This window comes from Hypanus sabinus, chromosome 4 (assembly GCF_030144855.1).
Source record: "Hypanus sabinus isolate sHypSab1 chromosome 4, sHypSab1.hap1, whole genome shotgun sequence".
NCBI lineage: Eukaryota > Metazoa > Chordata > Chondrichthyes > Myliobatiformes > Dasyatidae > Hypanus > Hypanus sabinus.
This window is the reverse complement of record NC_082709.1, coordinates 159,971,051-159,985,388: the sequence shown is the minus strand read 5'-3', so window position 1 is coordinate 159,985,388 and position 14,338 is coordinate 159,971,051. Positions and strand designations below refer to the sequence as shown.

At 36.0% G+C, this 14,338-nt stretch overlaps 1 protein-coding gene across 2 annotated transcripts in view; it reads left to right on the top strand.

Annotated features, from left to right (window-relative positions):
* The window catches only part of tfg (trafficking from ER to golgi regulator), a 124,641-nt gene that overhangs the window by 54,682 nt on the left and 55,621 nt on the right, over positions 1-14,338 (top strand). For both annotated transcript variants that reach the window (XM_059968581.1, XM_059968580.1), the window contains exon 4: positions 10,344-10,490. In XM_059968581.1, coding sequence (XP_059824564.1) covers positions 10,344-10,490 — 147 coding nt within the window. The remainder of the gene's footprint in view (positions 1-10,343; positions 10,491-14,338) is intronic.

The following is a 14,338-nucleotide window of genomic DNA, read 5'->3' as shown; positions in this document are numbered from 1 at the left end:
CTTTGGATTTGGCTTAAATTTTTCTTAGCAAGATTCACCCTGACCCCCCCCCCCCCACCTTTTTCCGGTTGGCTGGTGGCGCAGTGAGATCAGTGCCGGGCTGGAGAACGGAGGTTTCCATGCCGGGTTGATGTTGATCCAGTGTCTCCCGTATCATCCGTGCCGGGTTGATATCGAACTCGCAACACGACCTCATAAAAAAAACACTGCCACCTCCAGTTTAAATTCCCATGCAGAATATTGTGGATGATCAAATACGCAAACCCAGCACAGCCCCCACTTGTCGCATTCAGCCTGTCTCAGTGTGGTGGTCCTTGGGACCCAGCGGACCTCAGGAGCTGGCGGAGGTCAGGACCCGCTGCCTGCAGTGTTCCATTGACTGGAAGCAATCGTGATTGAAAATAAAGTGGAAATAATAAAGCGATTGGAAAGAGGTGAAATGTCATTGGTCATTAGAAAAATGCTGGGCTATAGTCGGTCAACGATTGAAATTTTAAAGGATAACGGATAAAGTGAGAATAATGGAGCATTTGAAAGGCTCTGCCCCAATGAAAGCTGCAATTATTACTAAGCAATGCAGTGGTTTAATTATTGGAGTACATATGTTTCTTAAGTGTTTTACATGCATATAAAGGTAAAATATATACTATATAACTAAGACAAACGTTTGACTGACGCTAAATAATACCGGATGTACTTGTTCCGACGTACGTACAAATCTGACAAATACGGACTCAGGAACGGAACTCGTATGTAACCTGGGGACTGCCTGGATTTGTCTCAGAAAATGCAAATCCAGCCTGCCTGTTGTGTACACATTGTGACTCAGATTAGCTGAATTTGTGCCTGCTTCTGCATGATTTTGCTAAATGGCATCTAGTTTAGTGAATATTTGTAAATTAAATTTTAGTTTGCCAATGAAAGCAGAATGGTGTGCAATTGGAATACTGTTGAACAATAATGAGCTTAAGTTAGTAGATGGTAGGGAAGGGGTGAGGGGAGTGGTGGGGACAGAAACATGAAAACATTGAAGATAAATTAATGGAAAGTATGTGAACCAGGTGGAATAAATCTTGCTGGCTGGAATCAGCTTATCATTTGTTGAAACTCCAGTGTTTCCTCACTCCTACAGACAAACTGCTGAATTTGTAGAGCCCATTGTTAGGGCTGTTGTTGAGATTACTTAATTTTAGTCGATTTTAGAAGTCTCAGAATGTTTGAGGTATTTAAACACTTATATAAATTGTTTACAGCTTTTGACTGAAGGCAAAGCTCTGCTTCCAGCTTTACCTTCCATTAAAGACAGCCAAGTGTATTCTAGTAGGGCAGCAATTATGATCAACTCCTGCTGATGCCTTGTAGTCTAATTTGAGCACCTGAAGTACCATCAAAAACAGTTCTCACCATTTGGATCAAGATGATGCTGATCCATAGTGCCTCATGCTAGAAAAATTCTTTTTATTTCTGCTGAGTGATATTTTTCAGTTAGTTATGGGTGTTTCTTTAAATTTCAGAATGAACATAGTTTTGTCAGCATGGAAGCATTGAATGAAGTCCACCTGATGCTTATTAAAGTATCACTGATTTGAAGTGGACTACAAGCTGTGTAATTGGTGACAAATTAGCCAATGGTAATTTTCTTATCCAGCTGGTTGTGGGTGGTACAGAACAACCTGTACATTCACACATTATGATCATTGAAATAATTTTAGAATTATGACCCTAATATTTAAGATAATACATTAAAAGAAACACTATTTTAAAAAATGTTTTGAGACAGCTTTTACCATTAAAATCTAATATACTTCTGATGGTTCAACGTGGATCAAAGTTCTGGGCAAATAATAATATTTTCCACAAAAATTACATTTGTGGTTTAAATCTGATTTTTCTTTTGCTATAGTTGAGTAATGGACCTACTTCTGCTCATGGTGTGAGGCTTTATTGTAAACGTGCAGAATAAGCATGCCTAATTTTCTGTTGGGAGTCTGCCAAAACTTTGTTTAACATTTTTCTTTCTTTAAAATGATTCATTTTAAAGAAAGAAAATGTCTCTTTTTTGTTTATATTACAACTGAGAAATGTTCTATCCCTGTCTTAACTTCTGAAAGTATTGTTGTTGATTAAACTTTCAAGCCAAATCTACTGTATAAAATTGATTTAATAAAACAGCAGAACTTTTTGATAAATGATGAAACTGTCAACCCTTTTTATAAATTTCTGTCATTCTTCTCAATTTCAATGGACGAGCCTGTTCAAGTTCTCTTAAGTCATCAACCCTTCATTCCAGAAATCAACTAAGTGAACTTCTGCATTTCAGAGCGCAAAGTATGTTTATTATCAAAGTATGCATACCATATACAACCTTATGATTCATCTTCTTGCAGGCAACCACAAAACAAAGAAGCACAATAGAATTCATAAAATAAAAACCTCACACAACAAACAAATCATTTAATGTGTGAAAAAGGAACAAATCATACAAACAAATAATACACAAAACATGAACTGCACAGTTCTCAAATATGCCTCTGATATCTCCCCTGTACTTTTCTCTCCAAACCTTTGACCCTTTGTATTTAGCAATTTCTGCCCTGAGGGAAAAATCTCTGACTATCCATTCTATCTATGCCTCTTATTATCTTCCTTTCTTTTTGAATCTTTTTATTATTATTATTATTATCCAAAATAACAAGAGTACATCGAAGTAAGTAACACTTACAATGTCTCAAAGGGGAAAAAAAACAATATTAAGGATTGAAACATATGGTGGCACAAAAAGAAAAAGGAAAAAACCCTACTAAAGCAAGAAAAAAGTGAGAGAAAAAAAAGAACCCATTAGGTGTTCAACCCCGGAGCCGTGTGTCACACCTAAAGCTTCTAAAGATAAACAAACCACCAGCAAAAAAAATTGTACCAAAATTTACAATTAGAACGTGGAGGAAATCTATCAATTAACTCAAATGGTAATAACAAGCAAATGAACCCCATCTTTTCTCAAAATCAAACATAGGTTCGACTTCTAATTTTCTCCAAACTAAGACATAACATCACTTGAGAGAACCATTGTGACTGAGTGGGAGCTGACATATCCTTCCACTTCAACAGAATGGCCCTCCTAGCTATCAATGTATCAAACGCAATAACATGTTGGTCAGACAAAGAAATACCATGGATATTTTGAGGTATTATTCCAAAGAGCACAGTTAATTTGTTAGGTTGTAAATTAATTTTAAGTGCTTTAGAAATTGTAGAAAAAACTGACTTCTTAAACTGTTCTAGTATAGAACAAGACCAAAACACGTGTGTCAGTGTAGCTGTCTCAGTTTTACATCACAGTAACTATCAACATTAGGAAAGATTTTAGACAATCTCTGCTTCGTCAAATAGTAACGATGTACAATTTAAAATTGAATCAATGAATGGCTAGCACAAATCGGAAGAGTTAACCAACTTGCAGATCTGCATCCAGTTCTCCGTTATAAAAGTCAAATTAAGTTCCTTTTCCCAATCTTGTTTAATCTTTAAAAAAAGAGTGCTTATCTCATTGTAATAATAAATTATAAATTCTTCCAATAGAACTCTTCATCAAAGGGTTCATACTCATAATAGTATCTAACAGGTTGGCCTCTAATATGCAAGGAAACTTAAAGAAATGTCTAATTTGAAGGTATTGTAAGAAGTGTGAATATGAAAGAGAGTAGTTATCAACTAATTGTTCAAAAGACATCAGTCTATCTTCTTTAAATGGATCCAAAAAGGAATTAATATCTTTATTTTTTCAAAATAAAAAAAATTGGATCACTCAAAGAAGGCTTAAAAATAGTTTTGATAAATTAAACTACAAAGCAAGAGAGGACATGATTTGAGAGTTAGGGGGCAGAAGTTTAAGGGAAACACGAGGGGGGTATTTCTTTACTCAGAGAGTGATAGCTGTGTGGAATGAGCTTCCTGTAGAAGTAGTAGAGGCCAGTTCAGTTGTGTCATTTAAGGTAAAATTGGATAGGTATATGGACAGGAAAGGAGTGGAGGGTTATGGGCTGAGTGCGGGTAGGTGGGACTAGGTGAGATTAAGAGTTCGGCACGGACTAGGAGGGCCGAGATGGCCTGGTTCCGTGCTGTGATTGTTATATGGTTAAAGCTTAAATTTTTTTAAGATTAAAAAAATAACGGAACTGGAGCCAAATTTGTAAAGGATACTTTATCACAGGGTATAAATTTAAATGAGCAACTTTAGCTAACTGTATAGGTAGAGCAGCTCACAATAATGAGGTTAAGTACAACTGTTTCACAGCTTTCAATTCCAAATCTACCCAAATTGGCCGCTCATTCTTATCAACCCAGGACATATATTGCACAGTAACAGCCCAGTAATACATTCTTAAATTAGGCAAAACAAGACCTCTGTCCTTTTTCAATTTTTGTAAGTGACATTTACCAATTCTTGGTCTTTTATCATTCTAAATAAAAGATGAGATAATAGAATCAACTCGATCAAAAAACTTCTTAGTCAAAAAAACAGGGATATTCTGAAATAAATATAAAAATTTTGGTAAAATCATCAATTTGACCATATGGATGCGGCCAGCAAGTGAAAATGTAAATGGGTTCCATCTGCTAAATAAATACTTCATAGAATCAACCAAGGGAATAAAATCAGTTTTAAAAAGATCCTTATATTTTTTAGTGATTATAACGCCTAGATATCTAAAGGAATCCATAACTTTGAAAGGAGTGTTATCATATATAGAAACAGATTCATTTAAAGGAAACAGTTCACTTTTATTAAAATTAATTTTATATCCTGAAAAATCTTCAAATTAATTGAATCATTTTAGCAAGGCAGGGATAGATTCCTAAGGATTAGATATATAAACCAGTAAATCGTCAGCATAAAGAGAAACCTTATGAATGGTCTCATTCATAAAAATCCCATGAATATTTTAGCTTCACGAAGAGCAATAGCAAGGGGTTCTAATATTAAGTTAAGCAACAAAGGACTTAATGGACAACCCTGCCTTGTTCCCCATGAAAGCTGTAAAAAAGGGGATCTACAATTACCAGTTTTATATATGATTCTAATCCAATTATTAAAATTAACACCAAAACCATATTTCCCTAAAACATTAATTATTTCCATTCGACTGGATCAAACGCTTTTTCAGCATCCAAAGAGACGACGCATTGTGGAGTTGTGGAGTTTTAAAAGAAGACGAATATATAATATTAAATAATCTTGGAACATTTGAAAAGGAATAACCACCCTTTATAAATCCTGTTTGATCTTTAAAAATAATTTTACCCAAAATATTTTCCAACTATTTGGTCATTATCTTTGACAGGATTGTAGCATCAGCATTCAATAATGAAATAGGTCTATATGAGGCATGATCAGTAGGATCTTTATCCTTTTTAAGAATTAAAGAAATAGAAGCCTAATAAAAAGTAAAGGGTAAATCACCTTTCACAAAAGAGTCCTTAAACAGTTCCAACGTATACGGAGAAAGCAATTTTCTGAAGTTTTTTATAGAATTCTACAGAGTAGCCAGGGGCCTTACCAGATTGCATTGAAAAAAAAAATGAATTTTGGCTTCAGTAATTTGAGCATCAAGAGTTTTTTGATCCTCAACAGAAATTTGAGGAAAAGCAATCTTTCGTAAAAAAAAACATTCATTTTAGAAAAATCCACTGGAAATTGAGATTTATAACGTTCAGTATAAAAATCTTGAAAAATCTTATTAATTTCTTCATATTCCCAAGCCGGGGTGCCGGCTTTCCTACAGATTTTTCAAAATTTGCCTTTTGGCTCTGGCTGTTTTTAATTGAGATGCAAGCAGTTTGTTATTTTTATCTCCAAAAATATAAAATTGACTTTTTAGCTTAAGCAAGTAGCCTTCAATAGGATAAGTTAATAATAAATTATATTGTGATTGAAGTTCCACCCTTTGTTTAAATAAGTCAATATTAGGAGAAATCGCATAAATATTATCTAAATCTTTAATTTGTTTTGAAATCTTATCTAATTCTACTTTAGTCTGGTTCTTAAGCTTAGCTGAATAAGAAATAATCTGACCACGTAAAAATGCTTTAAATGTATCCCATATGATTAATTTAGACATACCCCCTTGTATCATTAAAAAGAAAAAAATATTTTTTCTGGGTTTCAATAAAACTAACAAAGTCAGAATTTTGCAATAATGTTTGGGATAGGTGCCAAGGTGGGCGGGCAAGGACAACATCATCGAATTTGAAAGACAAACTCAAAGGCGCATGATCAGATATAGCAATAGCATCATATTCACAATTCTTAACACTAGGCAAGAGGTGAGGGTCGACTATAATCGATACTTGAATATTTTCTATAAACATGTGAGATATGCCTCTTATTATCTTGTACATCAAATCACCTCATTCTCCTTTACTTCAAAGATGAAAGCCCTAGCTCACTCAACCGATCTTCATAAGACATCCCTTCCGCCTTGGTAGCATCCTAGTTAATCTCTGCACCCACTCTAAATCTTCCACATCTTTCCAGAACCAGAACACAATATTCCAAGTGTGGTCCAAGTGTGGTTTTATAGAACTGTAATATTCTGTTAGCCTTCTGAATTATTTGCTGCACCATCATCTCAACCCTATGTGCTTCATGCACTAGGAACCCCAGGTCCCTTTGGAATTGATTTATTGTCGCATATATCAAAGTACAGTGAAAAGCTTGTTCATACAGATTAAGTAATTCAACTCAGAGTCAGGTTTACTATCACCGACATTTGTCATGAAATTTCTTCTTTTGCAGCAACAGTAGTACCTTGCAGTACACAGAAATAAAAACTATAAATTCCAACAAAAATATATATAGATTAAATAAGTTGTGCAAAAAAGAGAGGAAATATACTGAGGTGCTGATCATACTTTCATTGTCCATTCAGAATCTGGAGATGTGTAGAAAACAATGAATTCAGGTAGTTAAAGCAATAGCAGAATGGGAAATAAAGTGCAATAGCTATAGAGGGACTGCAGTACAGGCAGACAATAAGGTATCAGATCATAATGAGGTAGATTATGAGGTCATCATTTTGTAGTCCCTATTTAAATGTTTGCTTTATCATTCTTCCTTGTAGATTGGAAAACTGTTTACTTTCTGGCAACTTCTTCCTCTTTCATTTAACTGATCTGTGTCCCTTTTATAGGGTCTCCATGCCCTCCTTACAAATTGCTAAATCACTTATCTTTGTATCATCAGGACACAGTATACTTTGTCTTTGTCAGATCTTCAATATACATTGTAAATAGTTGAGGAACAAGCACTGATCCCTGTAACACATAACTAGTTATCGATAGCCTCTCTGAGTGTCCCTTTTTATCCAAACCGTTTTGTATTATCTATGCCCCAATGTATGACCATGTCTTTTCTCAATCCTCTGCATTGTTGCCTTAACATTTGCCTTCTTGAAATCCAAATACACCACGTTTAATGTTACACTAATCTATTCTGAATGAGCTTAATCACATTGAATGATTATACATACTTTGATAAGAAATATATTTTTTATAAGGCATATTGTTTGATATATTTTTAAATTTGTCTGTTGCTGACTGATCCAAGACTTCTCTCGCTTTTCATTCTATAGTTTCTGTACAGTTGGTCCGATAGTTTAGCTATATTATTTTCTGTGGGAAATCTCTTGACCTGCATGAATGAAAGGCATATTTTGGCTTTAAAGTTTTATCTTGAATCCTTTCCAAGAATGTCATGTGAAGAGTGCTTCATTTTAGTGTAATTATAATAAATGCAGTAAATGATTATTCTTGTTTAGACATAACAAAGTGTTCTAAAGACTCCAATCCCACCCATTTGAAGCCACAGTAGTAAAACGTAATTGTTGGTACTGTTTTATGTCTCTATTTGTTATATATTCTCAGTATATTTACTCCAATTTTAAGTACACAGTTTTGCTTGTTCACCAGAATTTTGTATGATAGGTGAAAAGTTTTAAAATTACTAGTAACTAACAATATTTGGGTAATGTTAAAAATTGATGAGCTATTTGATGTTTAGGAGGTTCTTCAATATGCTTGCCTTCATTATTCTTCAAGTGACTAGATCAATTTTCATTTGAGAAAACAGTGGTTAATTAGTTGAAAAGTTAATCAGTGAAACTGCTTGTTTAGGACTAATTGTGAAAATAACTGGGATTTCCTTTGTTTATTTGGGACACTATGCTGTTTAATTTGGACAGGAGACTGTTGCCGAACTATTTCTAAATAGAGTTAGTTATGTGAACTTGTGTGGCCATTAGAAAGTACACCATGCTTAGATAGAACATTTTTAAAAAACGGGGTCATTCACAAGTGTTTGTGTTCAAAAGGCAGTATTTTTTGTTAGTTGGAGAGAAATAAGCAATATGACAATTTAGAATGGCTTTGCTCACTGCGGTTTCAAGCATTCAGGTTTGGAGATGTCAGAAATAGCCGGGAATGAAAATGAAACTATTTCATTACTTCAACATGTTAGGAACTATGAAGGATTTGAATGTATCAACAATCAACTTGAATGTTTCAATGAAACTGAAGATTTGGAGGACACAATCATCAAAAGCATTGTATGAAGGTAGTCCATTATCTGCACTCATTTTGTTCATTTACAAGAAGGAAACAGCAGTGATTTGGTTGTCCATTGCATCCAATGACTTGCATAGGAGAGTTTTTAAAGTGGAAAAGCTGTTGTACTGGGACAGTTCCACTTTCTTGACCTTCAAAGTCTGGGTCCAGTGGTACCTGTAGTCATTACAGACTAGTGTCTTTCTTGGTTTCAGTGGATAACCATGACTTTTGTGTGTTACCCTGCCCTTCACTCTCCACGAAGTGTTGTAGGACTACCTTTTGACTGCTGGATCTTACTGTTTATCTCATCTGTCTTGTCTGCTGGAGCTGACTTCACATGCTAGGACAGGGATATTCCCATTCACTGGGGTATGAGGCCCACCAGCTACTTTCACCTGGTTTAGCCCACCTGTCGGAGTGGAGTACTGGGTGTGGTCACTGCTGTATGCAAAACAGCTGCTTGGAGCCACCAGTGAGAGGTGAGTGTTCAGTGGGGACCAAAGCTGAGTTAGCTGCCCCAGAATAGACACAACCAGCCCCTTCACCTTACCCCTCCCTGGACTCTATGCACAGCATGGATGAATTACTGTGTCGATAATTATTAGGAACTAATACACAGTTTTGTACTACTGTGGTAGCATTGGTAGTATTCTAATTTGTACTATATTTACTCAGTTAAATAGTAGTTTGTCTTTTTTTATACTTTATAACTATTTCTAATGAAACTTTGGCTAATTGGGGCAGCTGCTTAATTAGGCCAAAATATACTAATCCTGATGTGTCCCACTTAACCAAAATCCACTGTTTCATTTTGTTCTTTGGAAAATGCTGGCAGGTTAATATCTAGAGGGAAAGGGCATTGAAATGCATTTGTATTTTTACTTGTTTTTAGGGTAGAGAAATAGAAATTATGTTGTTCTGTCTTCACCAGCTCAGACCCATGCCATAAAAGAAGAGCAGTTCAGTAAAATATCAAACGCAAAAATAAAGAATGTATGCATTCTAACTGCTTGAATGAGAAGTACAGCTGGATTATCTGGCCCATTACACACATAACTATTTTCTGAGTGGGTGTGGGCATAGGCCACTTTGGTATATCATTAAGCCCTTGCACAACAGGTGTAGAGGTACAAGGGCAAGCTGGCAGCCATTCTGTTGGGAGAAAGGTGAAATTTAAAAAAAAAGTAGGCCCTAGCACCAGCTCCTAATTATTTTGCAGTAATACCTCATTTTTTTCAGAAATTGTCTCAATATGATTCAAATAATTGAAAATAGTAATAAACAATGTAACTCTTCAGTTTGTTTTGTTTTAATTAATCATAATTTTTAACCCCTCCCCTCCACCACCACCTTAAATTAGAGAGCGCATTATTTCCCAGGGTCTCTGTCTGAAATCTCTCACTACAGAGAATCCAAATGTGTGGACTTGTTTACTTAACTTGAGGGTGCTGCTTGTTGAAAAAGTAAAGACTTCTTGACTTCTCTGGGTTCTCACCAAGGAACTGCTTGATTGGTGTAGTGTGGTGTAGCAGTGATCAACATGAGTCGCTAGAACAAGGCAACCACCTTCCAATATGAAAGAAAAACAAAGTTGCTTCAGCCTTGTATGTTAACACTGTGTCTGTTACACAGATGCTGCCTGATTTGCTGAGTGTTTTCCAGGATTTTCTGTATTTCATGTATTCAGCATCTACAATTTTGATAACTTAGTAAGTAATATTTCTTTGTTTTTGAAATAGTGAATGGACAGCCACGGCCATTGGAGTCAAACCAAGTTAAGTATCTTCGCCGGGAACTCATAGAGCTTCGGAATAAAGTGAATCGATTGCTGGATTGCTTGGAGCCACCTAGTGATCCAAATCTATGTGCCAACATCTCTGAAAATGGTACGTTGGATTATTGACAAGACTTCTTTGCTCCTTTTAAACATGGTATCTCATTATCTGTAGATCTACACATTTCATGAAGTTTACTTTTAATTGAGTACAGTCATACATACTTTATGGAAGTATGAAGTATTTAATGGTCTTATTGCACATTTGCACACCGAATCCCACATGTTCAATTGGAACACATATGGCTTTCACATCCTTTCTAATGTTTCGATTTAAGAAAATATCCGACTGAGTTCAACAAAAGAATATTCCAGTTCATTTATTTCCTATCTGATAATGAGTCAAAATCATAGAGTGTAATTAACTTTACATCTTAAAATTGTTTACATGTAATGCTTGAGATATTGTCTGTCTTAAATTCTAAGTAATGATATAATGTGCAAAATAGTTGGAACATTTTGTATTCATGTGGTAACATTGGACAGCAATTTTTTTTCAAAAGTGTTGCTTCCTCAAACTTTTCTTTTGTTTACGATAGGCTGCTTGAAGAGGAACACAAATATAATTTCAGAATACTTGTATCACAGGAATTTGGAGAAACAACAAATTAACTTTTATTGAATATAATGTGTTTAATTGCATAATGGTGCTGATGCTTTGCAATTGTTCAACGAAGTTAAAAATATTTTGTTAATGATTTTCATTTGTACTCAGTGTCTGAGGTTTCTCTCTTAAGTGTTCAACAATAATTTGCCAGCATTGATATTGATGGATTCCAGTTGCCCTGGTATCTTTTCTCCATGATTACAATGTCCTGGTGAAACTTTTCACCATGCTTGTCACTAACAGTACTGAGATTTGCAGGGAAGAAGTCTAAATGAGAATGCAGAAAATGAATCTTTATGACGTGTTGCATTTCATGGTTTTATATCCTTGAAGCATGCTTTCAACCAGCTGAATGTAGTTTGGTGCTCTGTAGATGCCGAGAAAAATTGAAACAACTTCCTTGAATGCCTTCCATGTGATTTTCTCCAGTCCCAGTAGAAATTCTTCAAACTGCCTGTCATTGATGACCTGTTTGATTTGTGGACCAGCAAAAATGCTTTCCTTAATCTTGGCATCAGTTATTCTGGGAATCATCTGTCTCAAATATCAAAATCTTTCATAGAAATTTTTGTGCCTGGTGACTGCAAATTTGATCCTTACAGTCTTGAACCCAATAACTATTACTGAAACCTGTCCTAACATGCAGCAGCCACGCCACGTAAGCATGCCTGGACAAGATAGGAAACTTTACAGCTTACATTGTAGGCAACATTTTGATTGACTTGAATTATGAATTGAAATAATAAACATAAGTTTATTAAAAATGGTGAATGATAGGGAAATTTCATGGTGATTTTCATGATTAGTAGGCCAAAATTCATGAGATACACCTAAAGGTATTCAGGAAACAAAATCTTTGTTGTCCAGTGTAATTGATGCATTCACTTATTGCTCAGTGGGTAATGTTACAAGTTACCAGATGTATCAGATAAGTATAATTGATCTATGCAAATAAATAAGACAAAAAAAGGGAGGTGAGAGTACAAAATGACAAACAAGATTTGATTGTTTTAAAGTTATACATTAAATGTCACTCTTCCAACCCTTTCCTCGATGTGATGTGCAAAGTGATGAGAAAAAGCTCTGGGCTCAACAGTTAGCTCCCTTATCCCTTCTACCTTCCCCTTTAAGATTTTCCCCATATCCTGGCAGTTCAATAAGATTTTACTAATAACTCCTTTTATATCTGTCACCTATTTTGTTTGTTCCTGTGAAGTCCTTGACTATGATATCCAAATTTCAGTTCATGTTGTAGAAGAGCTTAAGGATTAAAATGAAAATATTTCTCTAAATTGGAGGACAAGCAAGTAGTATATAGTGGAGTTAGGAACAGTGGTCTACTCGCTCCTTTGAGCCTGCTTTAGCTTTTAATATGATGGTTCCTCTGTTCTATTGTGTCAATCCCATCTACCCACAATAACTCTTTCCCATCTATCTAGAATCTGTTGACCTCAAGCTTAAAAAAAAATCATAAACTTAGTTTCCAGTGCTTGCTGAAAAGAGCCACCATTAATATCTCTATTCTGTTTAATCTATGACAATCTATGTATATAAGCTATCCTATGTACAGTATGTATGTTTATTGTGTATTGTATTCTTTATCTTACTGTGTTTTCTTTTGTGCAGAAAACAATTTTGAGCTGAGGATTGAAGTCTCTTTGATCTGAAATATTAACTCAGTTTCTCTTTCCATGCAAGCTGCCACCTTCATGAGTATTTCCAACATTTTCTTATTTTATTTCTGATTTCCAACATTGACAGTTGCTTGATTTTCATTTATCTTTTGCCACATTCTTATTCTCACAGCAACTCTAGCTTCACTCTTATCATTTATTCCTTTTGTCCTGTCTATTATTCCCTTACCCAGGCAGTAACTTAAGATGAACTTGTTTTATCTCTTTGCCGGTTCTGATGAAGGGTCTTCAATCTAAAAAGTTTTGGAAAACAGATAAAACTGCAGATGCTGGAATCTGACCTATTGACCAGAAAAGTTGACTGGTTTCCTTTTCTAGAATTGTTTATTGACTGGTTGAGTTCCTCTAGCATTTCTTTTAAAGTAGCTGAAAAAGTTAACCCTTTTAGAACATAGAACACAGAAAACCTACAGCACAATACGGGCCCTTCGGCGCACAAAACTGTGCCAAACATGTACCTACTTTTGAAATAACCTAGGTTACCTATAGCCCTCTATTTTTCTGAGCTCCATGTACCTATCCAGGAGTCTCTTGTAAGAACCTATTGTATCCGCCTCTACCACCGTTGCCGACAGCCCGTTACATACACTCACCACCCTCTGCGTGGGGAAAAAAAAACTTACCCCTGACATCTCCTCTGTACCTACTTCCAAGCATCTTAAAACTGTGCCCTCTCATGCTGGCCATTTCAACCCTGGAAAAAAGACTCTGGCTATCACATGATCGATGCCTCTCATCATCTTATACACCTCTATCAGGTCACCTCTCATCCTCTGTTGCTCCAAGGAAAGAAGGCCGAATTCATTCAACTTATTCTCATAATGCATCTCCCCAATCCAGCCAACTTCCTTGTAAATCTCCTCTGCACCCATTCTGTGGTTTCCACATCCCTCCTGTAGTGAGGTGACCAAAACTGAGCACATACACCAAATGGGGTCTGACCAGGGTCTTATATAGGTGCAGCATTACCTCTCGGCTCCTAAACTCAATCCCACAATTGATGAAGGCCATATGCTTTCTTAACTACAGAGTCAACCTGCGCAGCAGCTTTGAGTGTCTTATGGACTCGGATCCCAAGATCCCTTTGATCCTCTACATTGCAAGAATCTTACCATTAATACTATATTCTCTCATCATATTTGACCTACCAAAATGAACCACCTCACACTTATCTAGGTTGAACTCCACCTGCCACCTCTCAGCCCAGTTTTGCATCCTATCAATGTCCCACTGTAACCTCTGACAGTCCTCCACACTATCCACAACACCTCCAATCTTTGTGTCATCAGCAAATTTACTAACCCATTCCTCCACTTACTTATCCAGGTCATTTAGAAAAATCACGAAGAGTAGGGGTCCTAGAACAGACCCCTGAGGCACACCACTAGTGACCAACCTCCATGCAGAATATGGCCCATCTACAACCACTCTTTGCTTTCTGAGGGCAAGCCATTTCTGGATCCACAAAGTAATGTCCCCTTGGATCCCATGCTTCCTTACTTTCTCAATAAGCCTTGTATGGGGTATCTTATCAAATGCCTTGCTGAAATCCATATACGCTACACCTACTACTCTATCTTCATCAATGTGTTTAGTCGC